Consider the following 15,449-nt stretch of genomic DNA (forward strand, 5'->3'; position numbering starts at 1 on the left):
CAAAGCCCAAGGTGCTTTATAACTCTTCAGAATTTGTGATATTTTTCTGAAGCCCCAGCTACCCAGGTGTTCTAGTCTCCTGCATTTCCAGAGGAAAAAAGAGCATGTACTACTTGAATTCAGTCAGAGTCAGTATCTCAGATTCTCAGAATATAAAGTATTTTCCAAAATATTTTCAGCTGTACATCTTACCTGGATGATTTTACGCTGGGGATGAAGAAAGCTAAGTCTAATATGCTCTCTGATCTGTTACACAGGTATGTACAGAGGCCAGCTGTATCTTCAGTCATCAGTCAGAATTTCTGAAAAATTCCCAACTAACCCGAAGGCTCTGGGCTCCAGGCATGATAATGCAATTATTCCCCTTCCCAAAATTAAATGGAAACCTTTAATCCGTAAGTAACAATCCAGAGTTTCTTGTATTGTCTTAGCTCTGAAAAGACAGAGCATATTTCTGATTTATATTATGTGTCAAACTAGTCTAATAGTTTCCGAACTAGTTGACAGCTAGAAACACCTTTGTGCTCTTAGTTCTTTATTCTTTTTAATTAGATGTTTAAATTGTAAATGACTTTCACTTTTTACCTTTTACTTCTGAATTTCATTGGGTCATTTTAAATGATGAAATGTTGGTCTTCTAAACCATTTTTTTTTCTATTAAAAGAGGAAGCTTGTTATTTTAGTGATGTGAATGAGTTAATTGGCTTGTCAAAAATAGTATTTTGGCTGGCAAATGGTGTTAAGTAATGGTTACCTTTTAACGATTACCTTGTGAATGTTTGTGTTAGTTTTCGTTGTTACCTACTGGTCCAACAATCTGGTATTTTCTAAGATAACTGGAGTTCTCATGAAATTCATCTATAAGTAGACTGATTTATAATAGTTCAGCTCAAAGTTGTCTCTTCTGTGCTTAGATTCTCCATCCAGGACTCCAGTGTTGGTGGGGTCTGACGAATTTGACAAGTGTCTGAGCAATGACAAGTATTCTCACGAAGAATACAGCAATGGAGCACTTTCAGTTCTACAGTATCCATACGGTAGGTGGAATTTTAAATTTTGAAGTGTTTCAAAACAAAACGTGTGAACAAAACCACCTGGTGTCTGTTGAACAAACCTATTAAAGAGAAGACAGTTCCCTTTATTTGTAGGCAACTGCAAAGCATGCCCTCTTTGTCTTTTATACACAGATAATGGATATTACTTACCCTACTACAAAAGAGAAAGAGGTAAACGGAGCACCCAGATCACCGTCAGATTTTTTGATGATATGAATTACAAGAACATTCGCAAAAAAGATCCTGTTCTTCTACTTCACTGGTGGAAGGAAATTGTTGGCACCATCATATTTTGCATTGTGGCCACAACTTTCATCGTACGCAAACTCTTCCATCCCCATCCTCACAGCAGAGTAAGTATTATTTTTTTGCTGAATCCTAAATACAGAAAGTAGTATTCTAGCCGTTTCTTTTGGTTTTGAGTCTGCACTGAGTGGTGTTAATAAGTTAATAACTTACAAGATAACATAGCCTAAATGTGTTATTTAATCTATCTGTGAAGGCTGTCAGCTGCAGCGTACAATTTACTTAACTGCTTCAGCAAACAAATTGCTTCAGCCATATCTGCTGTCTTCAGAGATGTTCACACTGGAATTATTTAATGCTATATCTAAGGGTACAAACTGGTCTCAAGTACTAGGGCTTGAACTGTTTTTTTTTTGTTGTTTGATCTTCTTTTGGTCACCCATGTTAGCTGCGGAAGGAATCTGAAACACAGTGCCAGACTGATAGTAAATATGAGCCTGCTTGCGGAGATGTTAAGGACACCAGCTGGAGTGATGTCAAGAACTCTGGATACGTATCCAGGTGAGCTCAGCTCAGTATGACATTTACGGAGTTTTTAATCAGTATGACATTTGATGCTGTCTGGAGAAAAGAGTTCACTAGCTCTTACCTGTCCTAGTCCTCAGACCCCTCGGGATAATCTGAAAGAATTCTGACACCCACATCAGTGGGAGACTGCTCTTTTGATTCGTCTAAGCAATCCCTGAGAGCCTATGTGGAAACTCTGCTTGGGAGTGTTGATCACCTATTTACTGCAGATATGTGAAATGGAGGATTGGATTTTAAGGTTCTTAACCTGTGTTCACTCCCTCTGATTCTGTGCTTGTGGAGTAAAATAGAGTTAAGGGAATTGTGAATGGAAACATGTTTTATATACTCTACAGAATAAGCAGAGTATATTTGGAACAAGCCTTTGTTGTTATTATGAAGTAGTTGAGACTTAAGAGTGTATAGGGGCATATCACTGGTATTTTGGAAAAAATGTGAATGTGTGTATTTGTAGCCCACTGAAAATAGGAACTGGAATATTTAAGATGAGGAGGAATAAGAAAGGTGAGATTTAAGAACTGTTTCAGAAGAGGTGCTTGGAAGGACTAGTAGCAAAATACTTAATAGGGGTTGAAGGCAAATCACAATTTAGAAAATACTTGGCTGTCACTGCCTAATTTGGGCAAAGGAGCTTAAGCTAAATATCCATGATCCAGTATACGGTGAACCTGATACTCTGAAACTTCTTCAGTTTGTCAGGTGCATGTGTAAGGGGTCTTGCCAAAGATAATCAGCACCTGTCTGTTTCATAAGTAGGTAACCATCTGATTGTCTCAGCGGATGGGTAAACAGAGGAAAAAAAGGAGGAAATGCTTGAAGTCATTCAGCCTGTATTGCCTGCACCAAAGTTATTTACACTTTCACAAATGATTTTTTTTAAACTATCCTTGCTAATGCATTTTTCTCCTTTATCCTCCATCCATTCTTCTCTGCCTTTCTCACACCTTTCCTCCCAGATACCTGACAGATTTTGAGCCAATTCAGTGTCTGGGTCGCGGAGGCTTTGGAGTTGTTTTTGAAGCCAGAAATAAAGTGGATGACTGCAACTATGCTATCAAGAGGATCCGTTTACCTAACAGGTACTGAATGAGTATAAGACAGCAAAAGTCATGAATGGTGGGATCCTGTGCTGAGCCATCTGCTCCTGAACTGATTTCCCAGATTCATCATGATGCTGTATGACATACTTTTTTAATGGGGGGCTGACTTAATTTTGGCATTGAGAATTTGGCACATGTACTTACAGCAGAAGGGTGACCTGCTTGGCTAAACTAGTAACATAGCAGGGCCCTTGTGAGGGTGCTGCAGCTACATGGGAACTCCTTTAATTTCCTTGATGAATTGAGGCTTTGATAACAGCACTAGTTACTTGTAGCACTGTTAATTTGCTTTTCTCCTTCCTCTCCTCACCCTTCCTACTCCACCCTTTCTTTCTCCCTCTCTGGCCTTTTTGACTCCATTTGTCCATTTGTTTTGTTTTCTGGTCCCACAACCCCTACCTTTTCTTTCAGTCATAGGTGGTCAAGCCTTGCTGCTGAATTACCCTACACAGAACTTGCAGCACTTCCTTTTAGTGGGAGATGGGAGACACTGCTGCTGGAAATCTCAAGTTAGAACAGCAACAGGCAGGCCAGTAGAGGGAGGGGGTAAAGCAATGAAATCTAGAATTACTAATTTTTGAATGTGTTAAAGAAGCGTGATTATTTAAGATTAAGGGTTTTGGTTGGAGATTTAAGGTAGCCTGAATTATTTTCCAAGCATATCTAAATCCATTAAATAAAACCATCAGAATTCATTTGATGGAGTTACGCTCCTATGAAGAGAGTTTATGTACTTAAGTAGATAGCAGGCTACCTATTTTCCTATCTGTAGAATGGAGATAGTCTTCATGTTTTGCCAATTAAAAAAGAAACACTAAGCTATTTCTGTCTGTCTTTTGTGCCAGTGTCTTCTACATCCCTGTAGAATATTGCTATTTAGTGGACTTCTCTGCCCTTGTAAATAGTTGAGAGCAAGATAAACCTTTTCTTCTGAGTTTTGCTGCCTGTAACTACTTGAAAAGGTGTGACTAAATGCTTAACCATTATGAGCACATACTGCTTCCCCATGCTCCTAACCTGAAGGAGTTCCTCTGAGGAATTTTAAACAGATGTCTTTTCATGTGAAGAGCAGTATTACTAGCCTGGCTTGTACTGGGCTACCTTTGTTTAAACTTCCTTTTGCAGAAATTTCTATGCTGTGTTGCTGCTTTATGAGACCGTGTCTGTTTTTCTTTTCACCCAAATCCTAGGGAGCTGGCTCGTGAAAAGGTGATGCGGGAAGTCAAGGCGTTAGCTAAACTCGAGCATCCAGGTATTGTTCGGTATTTCAACGCCTGGCTAGAAGCTCCACCTGAGAGATGGCAGGAAAAGATGGATGAACAGTGGTTGAAAGATGAAAGGTAACTCGTGGGTTTCCTTACTCAGTTGAATTTGAGGTTGTAGACCAACAAAACAGGGGAACTGGTAGATGATCCAGGATGATGCAGTGACTATGTAAGAAAGAAATTGTTGTTAACTTAATCTGTTAAATTCTCAGTTTAACAAGGTACAAATATCACATTTCTGCATGGCATTGATCAACTTTTGGGTCCTCTGTTGTGTTAAGGTCCTTCTTTCAGCTTAGATCTTGTAATTCTTAAGTTAACTTCTGTAATCAGGGCTTTTAGGAATGCCCTGGTACAGTGATTTGGTTTTAAACCTGGGCATCTCTGTCCTCCTCTTTGTTTTGGTTTCGATAGCTCTGATTCAGTACTTCGGTAGTTCAATTAAAGTTTTGGCACAAATTCGTGACGGATGATCAGACTGATTCATAAAGCTTGTTAGAAGTAGGCTAAAAATGAAAAATTAGGTAAAGGACATAGAGGGTGTTAGGAATAAGGAAAAAGTGGGTGTACGTTAGCAACATTTAAAGGTGGCAAGGGAAGAATGAGGCCTCATATTCCTCTGATCCACTATTTAGCAGTCTTGTAATAACACCTTAACATGCCTAACAATTTTTAGAATACAGTGACTTTTATATCTCAGGCATCAAATTAACATTTCACAGCTGTAATTCTTGCAGAGGACTTTAAATAGTCATTGCAATGCATTCTCTAAAGGGGTGAGTTTTCTCCAGCTAAAGATGAGCCTGATTGCATGCTAGAAATGTAGGCAGTAGAGTTTGCTGATGTTTTTTTTTACTTTTTTTCTGATCGCCGCCCCCATTCCCTGTTCCCCTGTGCTGCTCAGGGGGAGGACGTAGAAGAGGGTGGGTAGAGGGAAGATGTTTTTAGTTTGCTTTCAGTTTTTCACAGCTCTAGCTTGTTAGTAATAGGTAATATATTATATTAATCTCCCTCTTTTGAGTCTGTTTTGCTTGTGACAGTGATTAATGAGTGATCTCCCTGTCCTTATTTCAACACTTGAGCCCTTTCTGTTGTATTTTCTCCCCCTTTTCCTTTGAGGAGGGGGAACGAGAGAGCAGTTGTGGTGGAGCTCAGCTGCCCAGCTGAGTAAAACCACCACAATGAGGAGATGTTGTGCCCACTAAGAAAAGTGGGTGCCATATCCTGGTTATTAGTGATTCCCATACATGGGTAGTTATTTACTGTTACAGTGCAATGCTCTTTTTTTCGGTATGTGTTTAAATTTTGCCTTCTGAAAATACATTTCTAGCAGGATGAAGCTCTATAATTCTGATTTCTTGATTTGTTTTTTTCTAGCACTGATTGGCCTCTCAGTTCTCCCAGTCCAATGGATGTCCCATCATTTAAGATCAGAACAGAGCCGTTTTCTACAAAGGACCACATTGAAGTTATTGCCACTTCATCAGAGAGGGGACAGTCTTTCTCCACGGGAATACCGTGTGGTCAGTCTGATTCGTCTGAAAGTGAGTTCTCTCCTCTGGAATTTTATGCTACAGACAACAGGGACTTGCAGCAGTCAGAAGACCCACTCTTAAACCTTCAGGACAGCGTCCTTACAGGCTGCGATGTAGAAGACAGCACTATCAACAGTAATGAGTTGGGTCACTCCACGTTGGGTCACCCCTTGGAAATCTGTCCTCTGCCTGTCCCTGTTGTACACCTGAGAGAAGGGACCTCCTCTTCCATTGTCTTTGAAGATTCAGGTTGTGGAAATGCTTCTAGTAAGGAAGATAAAATTGACGTTTCACAAGATGAAAATCTTTCTGAGGATAAGCCAACAAGTACAAAGGAACCCGGTAACAAGAAATCAGCTTCAGGAAGTCCCCTCTCTGTTTCTCCACCAAGGCCAACAAGTTTAAGCCTGGACCTTTCTAAAAATACTGTGGAAAAAGTCAAGCCCACCTCTCCAAAGGTGTATCTTTACATCCAAATGCAGCTCTGCAGAAAAGAGAACCTTAAAGACTGGATGAGCAGGAGATGTATGATAGAGGAGAGGGAGAGGACAGAGTGTCTGCAGATATTTCTGCAGATAGCTGAAGCGGTTGACTTCCTGCACAGTAAAGGATTAATGCACAGGGATCTCAAGGTTTGTATTCAGAGGGCACTATAGGAAATGCTTTTGTTATCTATTGAACTATTGAAGTTTTCTAATGAACTTTCCACATTCTGCTTTTAACTAGTTGTCTCACTGGCTGTGTCTGTATACAGATATTTCCTAGTTCACTGCTGTGAGATTGTCTTTGGAGCTATCGTAACTTGAATGATCTGTGCCCAAACTGCCAAACAAAAGTCTCTAGTACTGTAAAATTCCTGAAACACGTGGACTGACTCCATCCACTGTGTAGCTGTGTCAAGTTCTGCTGTAAAGTGACAGATGAGGAGTGTGTGGGTACAAGTAACTTTTGGGTGTGTACTGGAGTAGTACAGCACTGGAAACAAACCACGCAAAGGATGAGGTGGGAAGGGACCCCTAGGGGCCATCTGGTACCACCCCTGCCCCAGCAGGACCACCCCAAGCTGGGGGCTCAGCCCCACATCCAGGCAGCTCCTGGAGCCCCCCGGGAGGAGCCCCCCAGGCTCTGGGCAGCCCCTGCCAGGCTCCATCCCTGCCTGGGGCTCAGAGGGAGCTCCTGGGCTCCAGGCTGTGCCCAGCGCCTCTCGGCCTGACCCCAGGCACCGTGACAAGGGCCTGGCCCCTGTTCCCTGCAGCCTCCCCTCAGGGGTTTAGGGACACGGATGGGACCCCCTGAGCCTCCCTTCTCCAAGCTCTCCCAGTCTCTCCTCACAGGAGAATCCTGCCAAGATAGCTGGCTACTTAGCAGTGATCTCAGAATCGGTGTTTCAAAAGCTGAGTTAATGTCTGGGTAATAATTTGGAGTTGTAGTGCTCCAGGAAGTAAACTGATCGTTCGTTACTGCAGTCAAAGGCTGTCTTACAGCAAGACTTCTTGTACCTGGCACAGGTCAGTGGCAGTGCTTTTATGGCATTTTTAGGTCAGGAACTGTATGCAGGTTCACTCATTGCTCAGTGGTGTGGCTCAGAAACAAAACAGAAAAAGCTATTTTGAAATTTTTTCTGCCTTTTGAAATGAAACAATGCTGCTATTCTTCTTTCTGAACAGCAGCAGCGTTACTCCTGGTTAGGGACAATAAAAGTCAAATATTGCTGCTCCAGGATTGAAATGCAGGCTGGTCTGGACTCAGATTCTGAGTCAGAGCTGGCTGTTACAGCAGCTTTCTGAAGGATTTATAACCTTTGAATGTCTGGTAACACCCAGCCTGGTAAGACTGGAAGGCAGCGGAGGTTGTTACCCCTGATGTTGCAGATAACTGAAGTCAGGAGTAACTTTTTTGTGCCTTTTTCATTATGCATCTGATCCTATGTTAGTGCATAACCTTGCTGGAGCCAGATGCTAGAATTTGATTAGAGAGCCTGGATGAAGTTAGTCTTATTCCTGTAAGCTGCGAGAAATGGAGTCCTTTGCTTTTGCTGAATGGTGGAGAGGCAGCTCCTGTTCCCCTGCACTTGTTTGAGGAGGCATCGATACAGTGGAGTGAGTTCTGAAACGATTACAGCTGTTTTTGTAGCTCCTCAGATGGTAATCATTTGACATCACTAGAAACAAAGGATAAGATGCCATCTTAGACAAGGTGGTAACTGGGGATTCAAATGAGATAACACAAAAGTAAGGCAAAGTTGGAGAAACTCATAAAACTCATGAACCTATTTGAGTATTTTCTTTCCCCATCAGCATTAAGCAGTTACCTTAAGCCAATTATCTAAGAAATCTTTAGTGTTGAAGAAAGTGACCAAAGAAGTAATTTAATCCCTGTATTAATGTGTTGCTAGACATGTTAATCAGTAACATTTCTTAACAATACTTGCAGTTGGAACACTGCAGACTCTTTGAGAACACTGTTCAGTAAAGCTTACGTAGGTCATTGTAAAGCTGTTTCACCCTTAATTGATGTGTAGAGTCCTGTTGGGACATCTGAAAAGTTCTATGGAGGCATAAAAAACTTGAAAAGACTCCTTGAGCAAACAACTTCGGTGCTTCAGAAAACCTGCCCTGCGTGTCTAACGTAATGCTTGGATCCTGGAAGTGCAGTTGGGTGTTCGTTGTTCACTTGGTCAAAACAGCAGCCGCGTTTATCGCTGTCTGCAGTTCTCAGAAGCTTCTTGAGACACTTCTTGTAATTTGTCCAAGAGATTGGTTGTGCAACCCCAGCTTTGTGTCAGTGCTAATGCAGGAATAATCTGCACAGCTGTTTTGCTTCTGCTAATAGTTAGCTCTGTGTAGCAGAGACCTGGAAAATACTTCAAATATTAACAGTGTACATTGAAGTACATTAAGTAGGCTCCTACTACTGAGAGAGATCGTCGTGACAAGATGGCAGTTCAAGCAGGCAAGTGGATAAATCACAATTCCAGTTCTTTTGAAGAAAACAGAGTACAGAAGCAGAAGTCTGTCTGTCCAGTGAATGTATTGCTACTCCCAGATTAAGCTCTTGGCCATGCTTTAACAGCTCAAAATCAACAATGGGTCCTGTCAAATAGGGTGTCACAGAACTGACAGAATAGTCTTAGGCATGTTTTGCAGCATTAATTGAATGAAAGTCTTCCAGATGTAGCTTATTCACGTTTGTGAAAAAAGGTGGGAGTTCTTGCTCTGACTGCAGAATCTGAAAAGAAATTTCTTTGTAGAGGTGGCAAGATAACTAGAGAGTGGCTGTATTCTTCTCACTGAATGCCAAATTGTGGGTATTTCCCTTAAATGTCCTCTTTCAGAATGTGGTCTCTTTTTGCTGGCAGTTTCCAATAATAGCCCGTTCGCCTTAATTTGTAGAAACTATATGCCTGGCCATTCAGAGATCTGTTTTCAGCCAGGGAAGCATAAGAATATGCTTACAGGGCGGCAGCTTTTGTGCACTAAAGGAGCTGTGACTCCAAAGGGCAGGACACTGATCACTGGAAAACACAACGGGAGATAAGACCTGGCTCAGATGGCAGTTCTAGAGGCAGGATGTGGGTACCATGGAAATAACATGTTGTATCTAACTGCTTGCTTATCACCAAGCTCTCTGGGTGTTTCAGTGGCTTGGGGAAACAAGAAGCCTTTTCTTCTGTCTTCTTCCTTGCACGGAGTGGGTTTGTTTTTAACTGAGGAAGTCGGATGGACTTTGAAACAGGTCAGCTTTGTAGTCCTCTAGTCGGGCAGAGAAATATTGCGCTGTGTCTGCCTGCCTTCTCCTGTTCCAGGAGTTGTGCCAACAAAGCTTGGAGCAGGCTCTCCCAGCCTTGAAGGTGCAGGAGCAGTGAGAAGAGCCTGCCCAGCACCACCTGCTGCTTTTTCCACACATAGCTTTCCCTGTCCATAACCCTGAAGTGCTGCTGCTTCCCCCTGGCAGGAGCAGTCTGTTATTTTCCCAGAATCGTGTCTGTCTCTATCTGTGAGCCAGGTGGAGCAGTCAGCTTTCAAAGAAGTAATTGCTCATTTGGCGTGTGTTGTGTCATCATTTTACTCTGGGGGCGGTGAGGCACTGAACAGGCTGCCCAGAGGAGATGTGCATGCCCCATCCCTGGAGGTGCTCAAGGCCAGGCTGGATGGGGCTTTGAGCAGCCTGGTCTGGTGGGATGTGTCCCTGCCCATGGCCAGGGGCTGGAACTGGATGGGCTTTAAGGTCCCTTCCAACCCAAACTGTTCAGTGATCTTATTATCAGCCAGAATGCAAAGCTCTGGAAGAGACAATCTGAGATGGGTACCATTAGCAAGTGAGGCACCCCTGTTAGTTGTTTTTTTTCCAGTTCTGATTTCTTTTATCAGTAGGTTAAAAGCAAGACAAGGCAAATTGTTGCTGTTGTGAAGTACTTAAGCTTCAAATAATGAATTAATTCTGTTACACAAATGGTTATTTGCGCAATTAAGTTAAGCAGTACCAGCTGAAAAGCACACCTTGTTCCTGGACTTCCAGCCTATCTGTAAGATGATAACCAGCATGTAACACATCGTCTTAATACTGCAAATGAGTTCAGCACTTAGAGATTGGAATAAAAAAATAAGTCAGAACTCTAGCACATGATGTGAATTTGCCATGTGTTTGGAAAGTCGGATAACTTATCGGTGCTGCTCCCCACAGCTGTTGACTTTTCTGCATGTTACTCATTAGATCTGTAGTCCCTCTACTGGAAGACAAGAAATGAGCAGCCTGGGCTTCCAGAAGGGAGCCTGATTAATGCAGGGGTAATTCTCTTTTCCTGCCTGGCTGGGATTCTTAGCTGGTTCTGCTCCTGTGATGTTTAAGGGGCATTTTAGCCTTGACAGCATGAATTATATGAATATCTACCAAGTGCTTGTTGTACCTAGCAGAACACATTCTTGTTTATAACTTATTTTCTTTTCTCCTGTTTGTTTTCTCAGCCTTCCAATATATTTTTCACAATGGACGACGTAGTAAAGGTTGGGGATTTCGGACTGGTAACTGCAATGGATCAAGATGAGGAGGAGGAGTCGGTACTCACCCCCATGCCAGCTTATGCCAGGCACACAGGACAAGTAGGGACCAAACTCTACATGAGCCCAGAACAGGTTTGTGCTCTCTACTCTGAAGCTATTTCTAGCACCACCTGGGAGACACCTGAATTTGGGAGTTCAAAGATCAGGCACTCCTTCTAGAAAGTTGTTGCTATTGAGATATTTACATTATTTCTCATCAAAGTAGAGCTTTGAGCTAAACTGAGTTTCAAAATTAGTACTTTTAACATACGTATATATAAAACCATATGTAATAAGACATACATATATGTAATTTTTATATATACTAGAAAATAGTGGCTGATTTCTATTTGATGGATTGATTTATGTTGCTCTTAACATATTAAGAAGGTAACTGTGTAATATTCAAGTTAGTTAACGATGCGCTATTGTACATGATGTTTAAGTTGAAACATTTTGGCTTGCAGATGGGTCTGATGATCAGGAGCTTGCTCAGCCATACTCATTTGATCGTTTCATGTGCCCAGAGGCTGTTACAGTACCTGTCCTGTCTTCAGCTCTACTGAGTTAGTCACTTCCCTGTGTTGAAAGGGGCTGATTACCTTGTATGTAATTCCATACAGTGATTAGATTGACTGACCTGACCTTAATTCTGAATTTCCAGATCTGTGGGAACACCTATTCGCACAAGGTGGATATCTTTTCTTTGGGACTGATTCTCTTTGAGCTGCTTTACCCTTTCAGCACACAGATGGAGAGAGTCAAGGTACGTATGGTACCACACCAAGGATTATCTTCAGTTTGGTCATTTCTTTAAAAGAGCTGTTTGCTCTGTGAAACACTTGCAAGCTGTTCTTCACAGCTTTGAAACAGTGTTGGAACTAGGAACACAGTATCTTTATCAGCCTTATACATACCCCTGAATCACTGGAAATGAATTGCAGTTTTCCTAATCTGTGCAGTGAGATTGAGGCTGTAACTTTTTTTACAAAGCTCCTCTGTTATCTCAAGTAAGAGAAACTATTGAATTAGGATATTCAAGATCTCAAATGGCAAAGGTTGTAACTTCAAACCTACCGGCTCATTTTTTATTCAAGAATTGGAGTCATGCTCTGTGTTTTTATGACTTCTTCTTTTTGCATCTCCAGAGCTTTTTTACCCAAGACATTGAAAATTTATTCCTTTTCTGATATTGTCTTAGTGGTAAGTCTAGCTCATTGCTCATCTTAAAGCAGTCTTCCCAATAACAGATGACTTTTATTGGATTAAATATGAATTTGGAAGGTTTCACTTCCTTGCTGTTAAAATGCATGTGAAGAAGATTGCCCTAACTTGCCTCAATTTTCAATTTTTGATAAAAAGAACCTCCAGCCATTTCTTGTCAGCCCTGGAGGTTACAGTCCTGGAGATTAGCTTCTTTAATAGTTGCTTCCAAGTTGTTACACTGAAGCTTTTCCTTGGCATCAGCGAAGTTTTACTGCTGTTAACTGAAGCGAAGAATGCTCTGCCTGCCCAGGGAGCCCAGCAAATCCTTGCAGTCTGGGACAAAAGGCTGAAAAACCCCCAGAGGAGGAATGTGAGACCTGCCTCTGTCTCAGACTGTCAGCAGTTAAGTCTCTGGCAGTGCAGTTTATTTCCAGATTAGATGTTGAGAACAGATCACTAAATGCAGAGTGACTTGGTAAAGGAAAGAAGTGTTTTGAAATAGCTTGCCATAAAACTCATTTCTCTTGAACAGGAGTTTGAGTGTTGCCCATCACTATTAACTAATCAGTTTGTACTTTCAGTGAGTAATAGTGGATTTAATTTAACGTCAGAGTTCATATATTTGTGCTCAAAATTGTGCAGAAGGAGATCTTCATTAAAATAAGAGCTAAATACTGCCCTTCTGCACTAACAAGATGCTGAAGTAGATCATGGGTTTCTGGAAATCACAATCTCAATTCGTAAAGCAGCCAGGCTGCAAATATTTTGTGGCTCAATGTGGAGAAAATCCTGTCACTAGATGGAGCCAACGTGCTGCCTAAGCAAGAAAGACTGACTGACGGGGATTAGCTACATTGCAAGGACACAGAAATACGCAACTTCTTTCAAAATTGCTGATAAATGTTGGTCCGTAAATATTAAGCAAACACTCTGCTTACATTATTAAGGCAGATCCAGTCATTTCGTGAGTTTTAATACTGGTGTAGGTGATCTTGGGGGTTACAGATGCTGCAGAGTACTTTATTGAGCCAGAACAGAAACTACTAATGTATTTGGATGATTTAAAGCTGCAGAGATCACAATTCTTGTAACGTGACAATTTATGTAATGTGATTTCAGGTTCAGGCTGTAAGCAGCAATTTGCCTGGTTAAGTGAGAGTTAACCACTAAAGCAAGACCTGTAAACAAAGTTTTTCTCCATCAGGCTGATTTGTTTTCAGAAGTGGCATATTTTTCAACAATAATAACTATGTTGAAGAATGATATTTTGGAAAATTAACATTTTTCTTATCATTTTTGCAGACCCTGAGTGATGTTAGAAACTTGAACTTTCCACCGCTGTTCATTCAGAAGTATGCACAAGAAGTAAGTATGTCTCATGCTAGTAATTGTAGCTTTTTTCTTTGCTTTCCAACTGTTTTGCAAGTAAAAATAGAAGGGGAAAAACACCAAAACACCAGCTTTTGTTTAAGACACATTTCTCTGCCTGTGAACTTCACTGTTTTCCAAAATTCTAACATTATAGAACATTATAGTAGTGTGGATGCTGATGCTTCTGTCACAAAGTATATCTCCAGTAATATACAGTATTACTTGTTTTCTCTTCTTGCTTGATGTTACTCCTGTTGCATACATCTTGCCATGAGTTCTTGCAACAAATCCATATTCACAAAGAGAAGGTGCAGAGTTCTAGGCAGAAAGTGGAGATATCACAGTAGCATCATGGCTGTATGGAATTTAGCTCCAGGAACTGGATCCTCGAGTAGGAAACCAAATTAATCAAATCCTTGAAATGATACGGTTTCAGATAAAAAGAGGAGGTGATGTACAAAACCTCTCCAGTGGAAAGCTGAAGTGCTTTTGTGTTTTCTTGGTAGCTTCACACCACTAGCTAAATGAGACGAGCCTTTTTTGCTTTACAGCTGCAGGCTGTCCGGAGGAATTCAATATGCTGTGCTCAGCTAGAACAGGACATTTTGTTCTCTACTCTGAAAGATGCTTTGTTAAGTAATTCTGACTTTAAGACAGATTTTCCAGCTACCTGTAATTTTAAAGGAAACCTTCTAACTCACCATGAAAAATTACTTGCGTGGCTTTAAATGCGGTGGCTTAAGCATAAAGCTGAACACTACTCAAGAGTTACATTTCATTTGCTTTAAAATCCTTATGATTCCAAATAATGTAAAGGCTGTATAACTATTGAATCTTGGGTCAGATTTGATTTGCCAAATAGATTGTAGTCCTTGATAGTGGAGGCAATTTAAGGAATGCACGGTGATATGTTTTCAAACATTTAATGTGTTTCTAATTACTGTGCCAACATACTAATACCAAATTACTTAGAAAGCAACTGGGAACGCTTCCTAGTTGTTCATACAGACAGCTGAAGTCAGAACATTAAATAAGGGTGAATTTATGAATTGAAACACACACATCTCATGTTTTCTTTCAGTACACCATGGTGAAGGACATGCTCTCTCCAAGTCCCACTGAAAGACCAGAGGCTGCAGCAATCATAGAGAATCCTGTATTTGAAGACTTGGAACTCCCAGCAAAACCAGTGCTTAGGCAGAGGTCACGGACAATGAGTTTATCAGGAAATAAGCATTCGAGACAACCAAGCAAATAATTATCCTCAGGATCACTTCTTCCACTCAGCAGGTTTTAAAGGGATTGTTCAGCAAAAGGATCCTATGATGCAGAATGTCTATCTTGGAAACGTTTACTTAACTTTTTTTGCCATGATTAATGTTCAAGACATGTTGGACAGATTTTTGTTTACTTTGACATCCAACAAAAGCCAGTAACCACACTTCTCACATTCCATTTTTCTTACCTTAACTCTCCTAGGTGGATGGGTCCAGCTACTGTGCTTACCAATGTTGTACTCCATTATCTTTTGGGGCGGGTTTTGTGTATTTTGTTTTTTTTGAAGCTTGTAAATGTCAGCTTGCTGGGTAAGTGAGAGATCTGTAACATGTAAATAGAATTAAAATACTGTATTTTTATATAGCAAATTACAGTCTCTAAGCCTAGTGAGTGTATATCTGAATCACTTGCTCTTCAGTGAAATGAAGATGATTTTGGAGGAAAAAAAAAATGACTCCATTTTTGTCCCTGGTGGGTAAACTGGGAATCTGCACTATTTTTAAAGCAAAAAAAAATAAATGACCACAGCTGTACATACTGTCACTTTCCATAGCCAGTCATTAGAGGAAATTTTTCTCATGTTTCTGCACTATAGTAGGTCTTAGGGAATGCATTTTATACAGATAAACCTGTAGGGAAGGAAAAGGAGCTTTTAGCCATTAAAAGAGGGCTTATAGGCAATGGTTGGAAGAGCCATAGTAAAAATTATGTACAAAAATGTTGTGATTCTGCCAATTTAAACCTAATGAAGTCATACGTGTCGTAT

The 15,449-nt window shown here is 40.9% G+C and overlaps 1 protein-coding gene across 1 annotated transcript in view; it reads left to right on the plus strand.

Annotated features, from left to right (window-relative positions):
- The window catches only part of EIF2AK3 (eukaryotic translation initiation factor 2 alpha kinase 3), a 39,963-nt gene extending 24,912 nt beyond the window's left edge, over positions 1–15,051 (plus strand). Inside the window, exons 7-17 of the mRNA XM_084518820.1 lie at positions 258–395; positions 915–1,037; positions 1,188–1,408; positions 1,750–1,862; positions 2,846–2,968; positions 4,180–4,329; positions 5,632–6,421; positions 10,754–10,921; positions 11,493–11,594; positions 13,337–13,399; positions 14,487–15,051. Of these exons, the coding sequence (XP_084374946.1) occupies positions 258–395; positions 915–1,037; positions 1,188–1,408; positions 1,750–1,862; positions 2,846–2,968; positions 4,180–4,329; positions 5,632–6,421; positions 10,754–10,921; positions 11,493–11,594; positions 13,337–13,399; positions 14,487–14,663 (2,168 nt within the window). The 3' untranslated portion in view covers positions 14,664–15,051. The remainder of the gene's footprint in view (positions 1–257; positions 396–914; positions 1,038–1,187; positions 1,409–1,749; positions 1,863–2,845; positions 2,969–4,179; positions 4,330–5,631; positions 6,422–10,753; positions 10,922–11,492; positions 11,595–13,336; positions 13,400–14,486) is intronic.
- Positions 15,052–15,449: the final 398 nt, after the last annotated feature.

The sequence above is a fragment of the Aythya ferina genome (assembly GCF_964211825.1).
Source record: "Aythya ferina genome assembly, chromosome: 4".
NCBI classification, from domain to species: domain Eukaryota; kingdom Metazoa; phylum Chordata; class Aves; order Anseriformes; family Anatidae; genus Aythya; species Aythya ferina.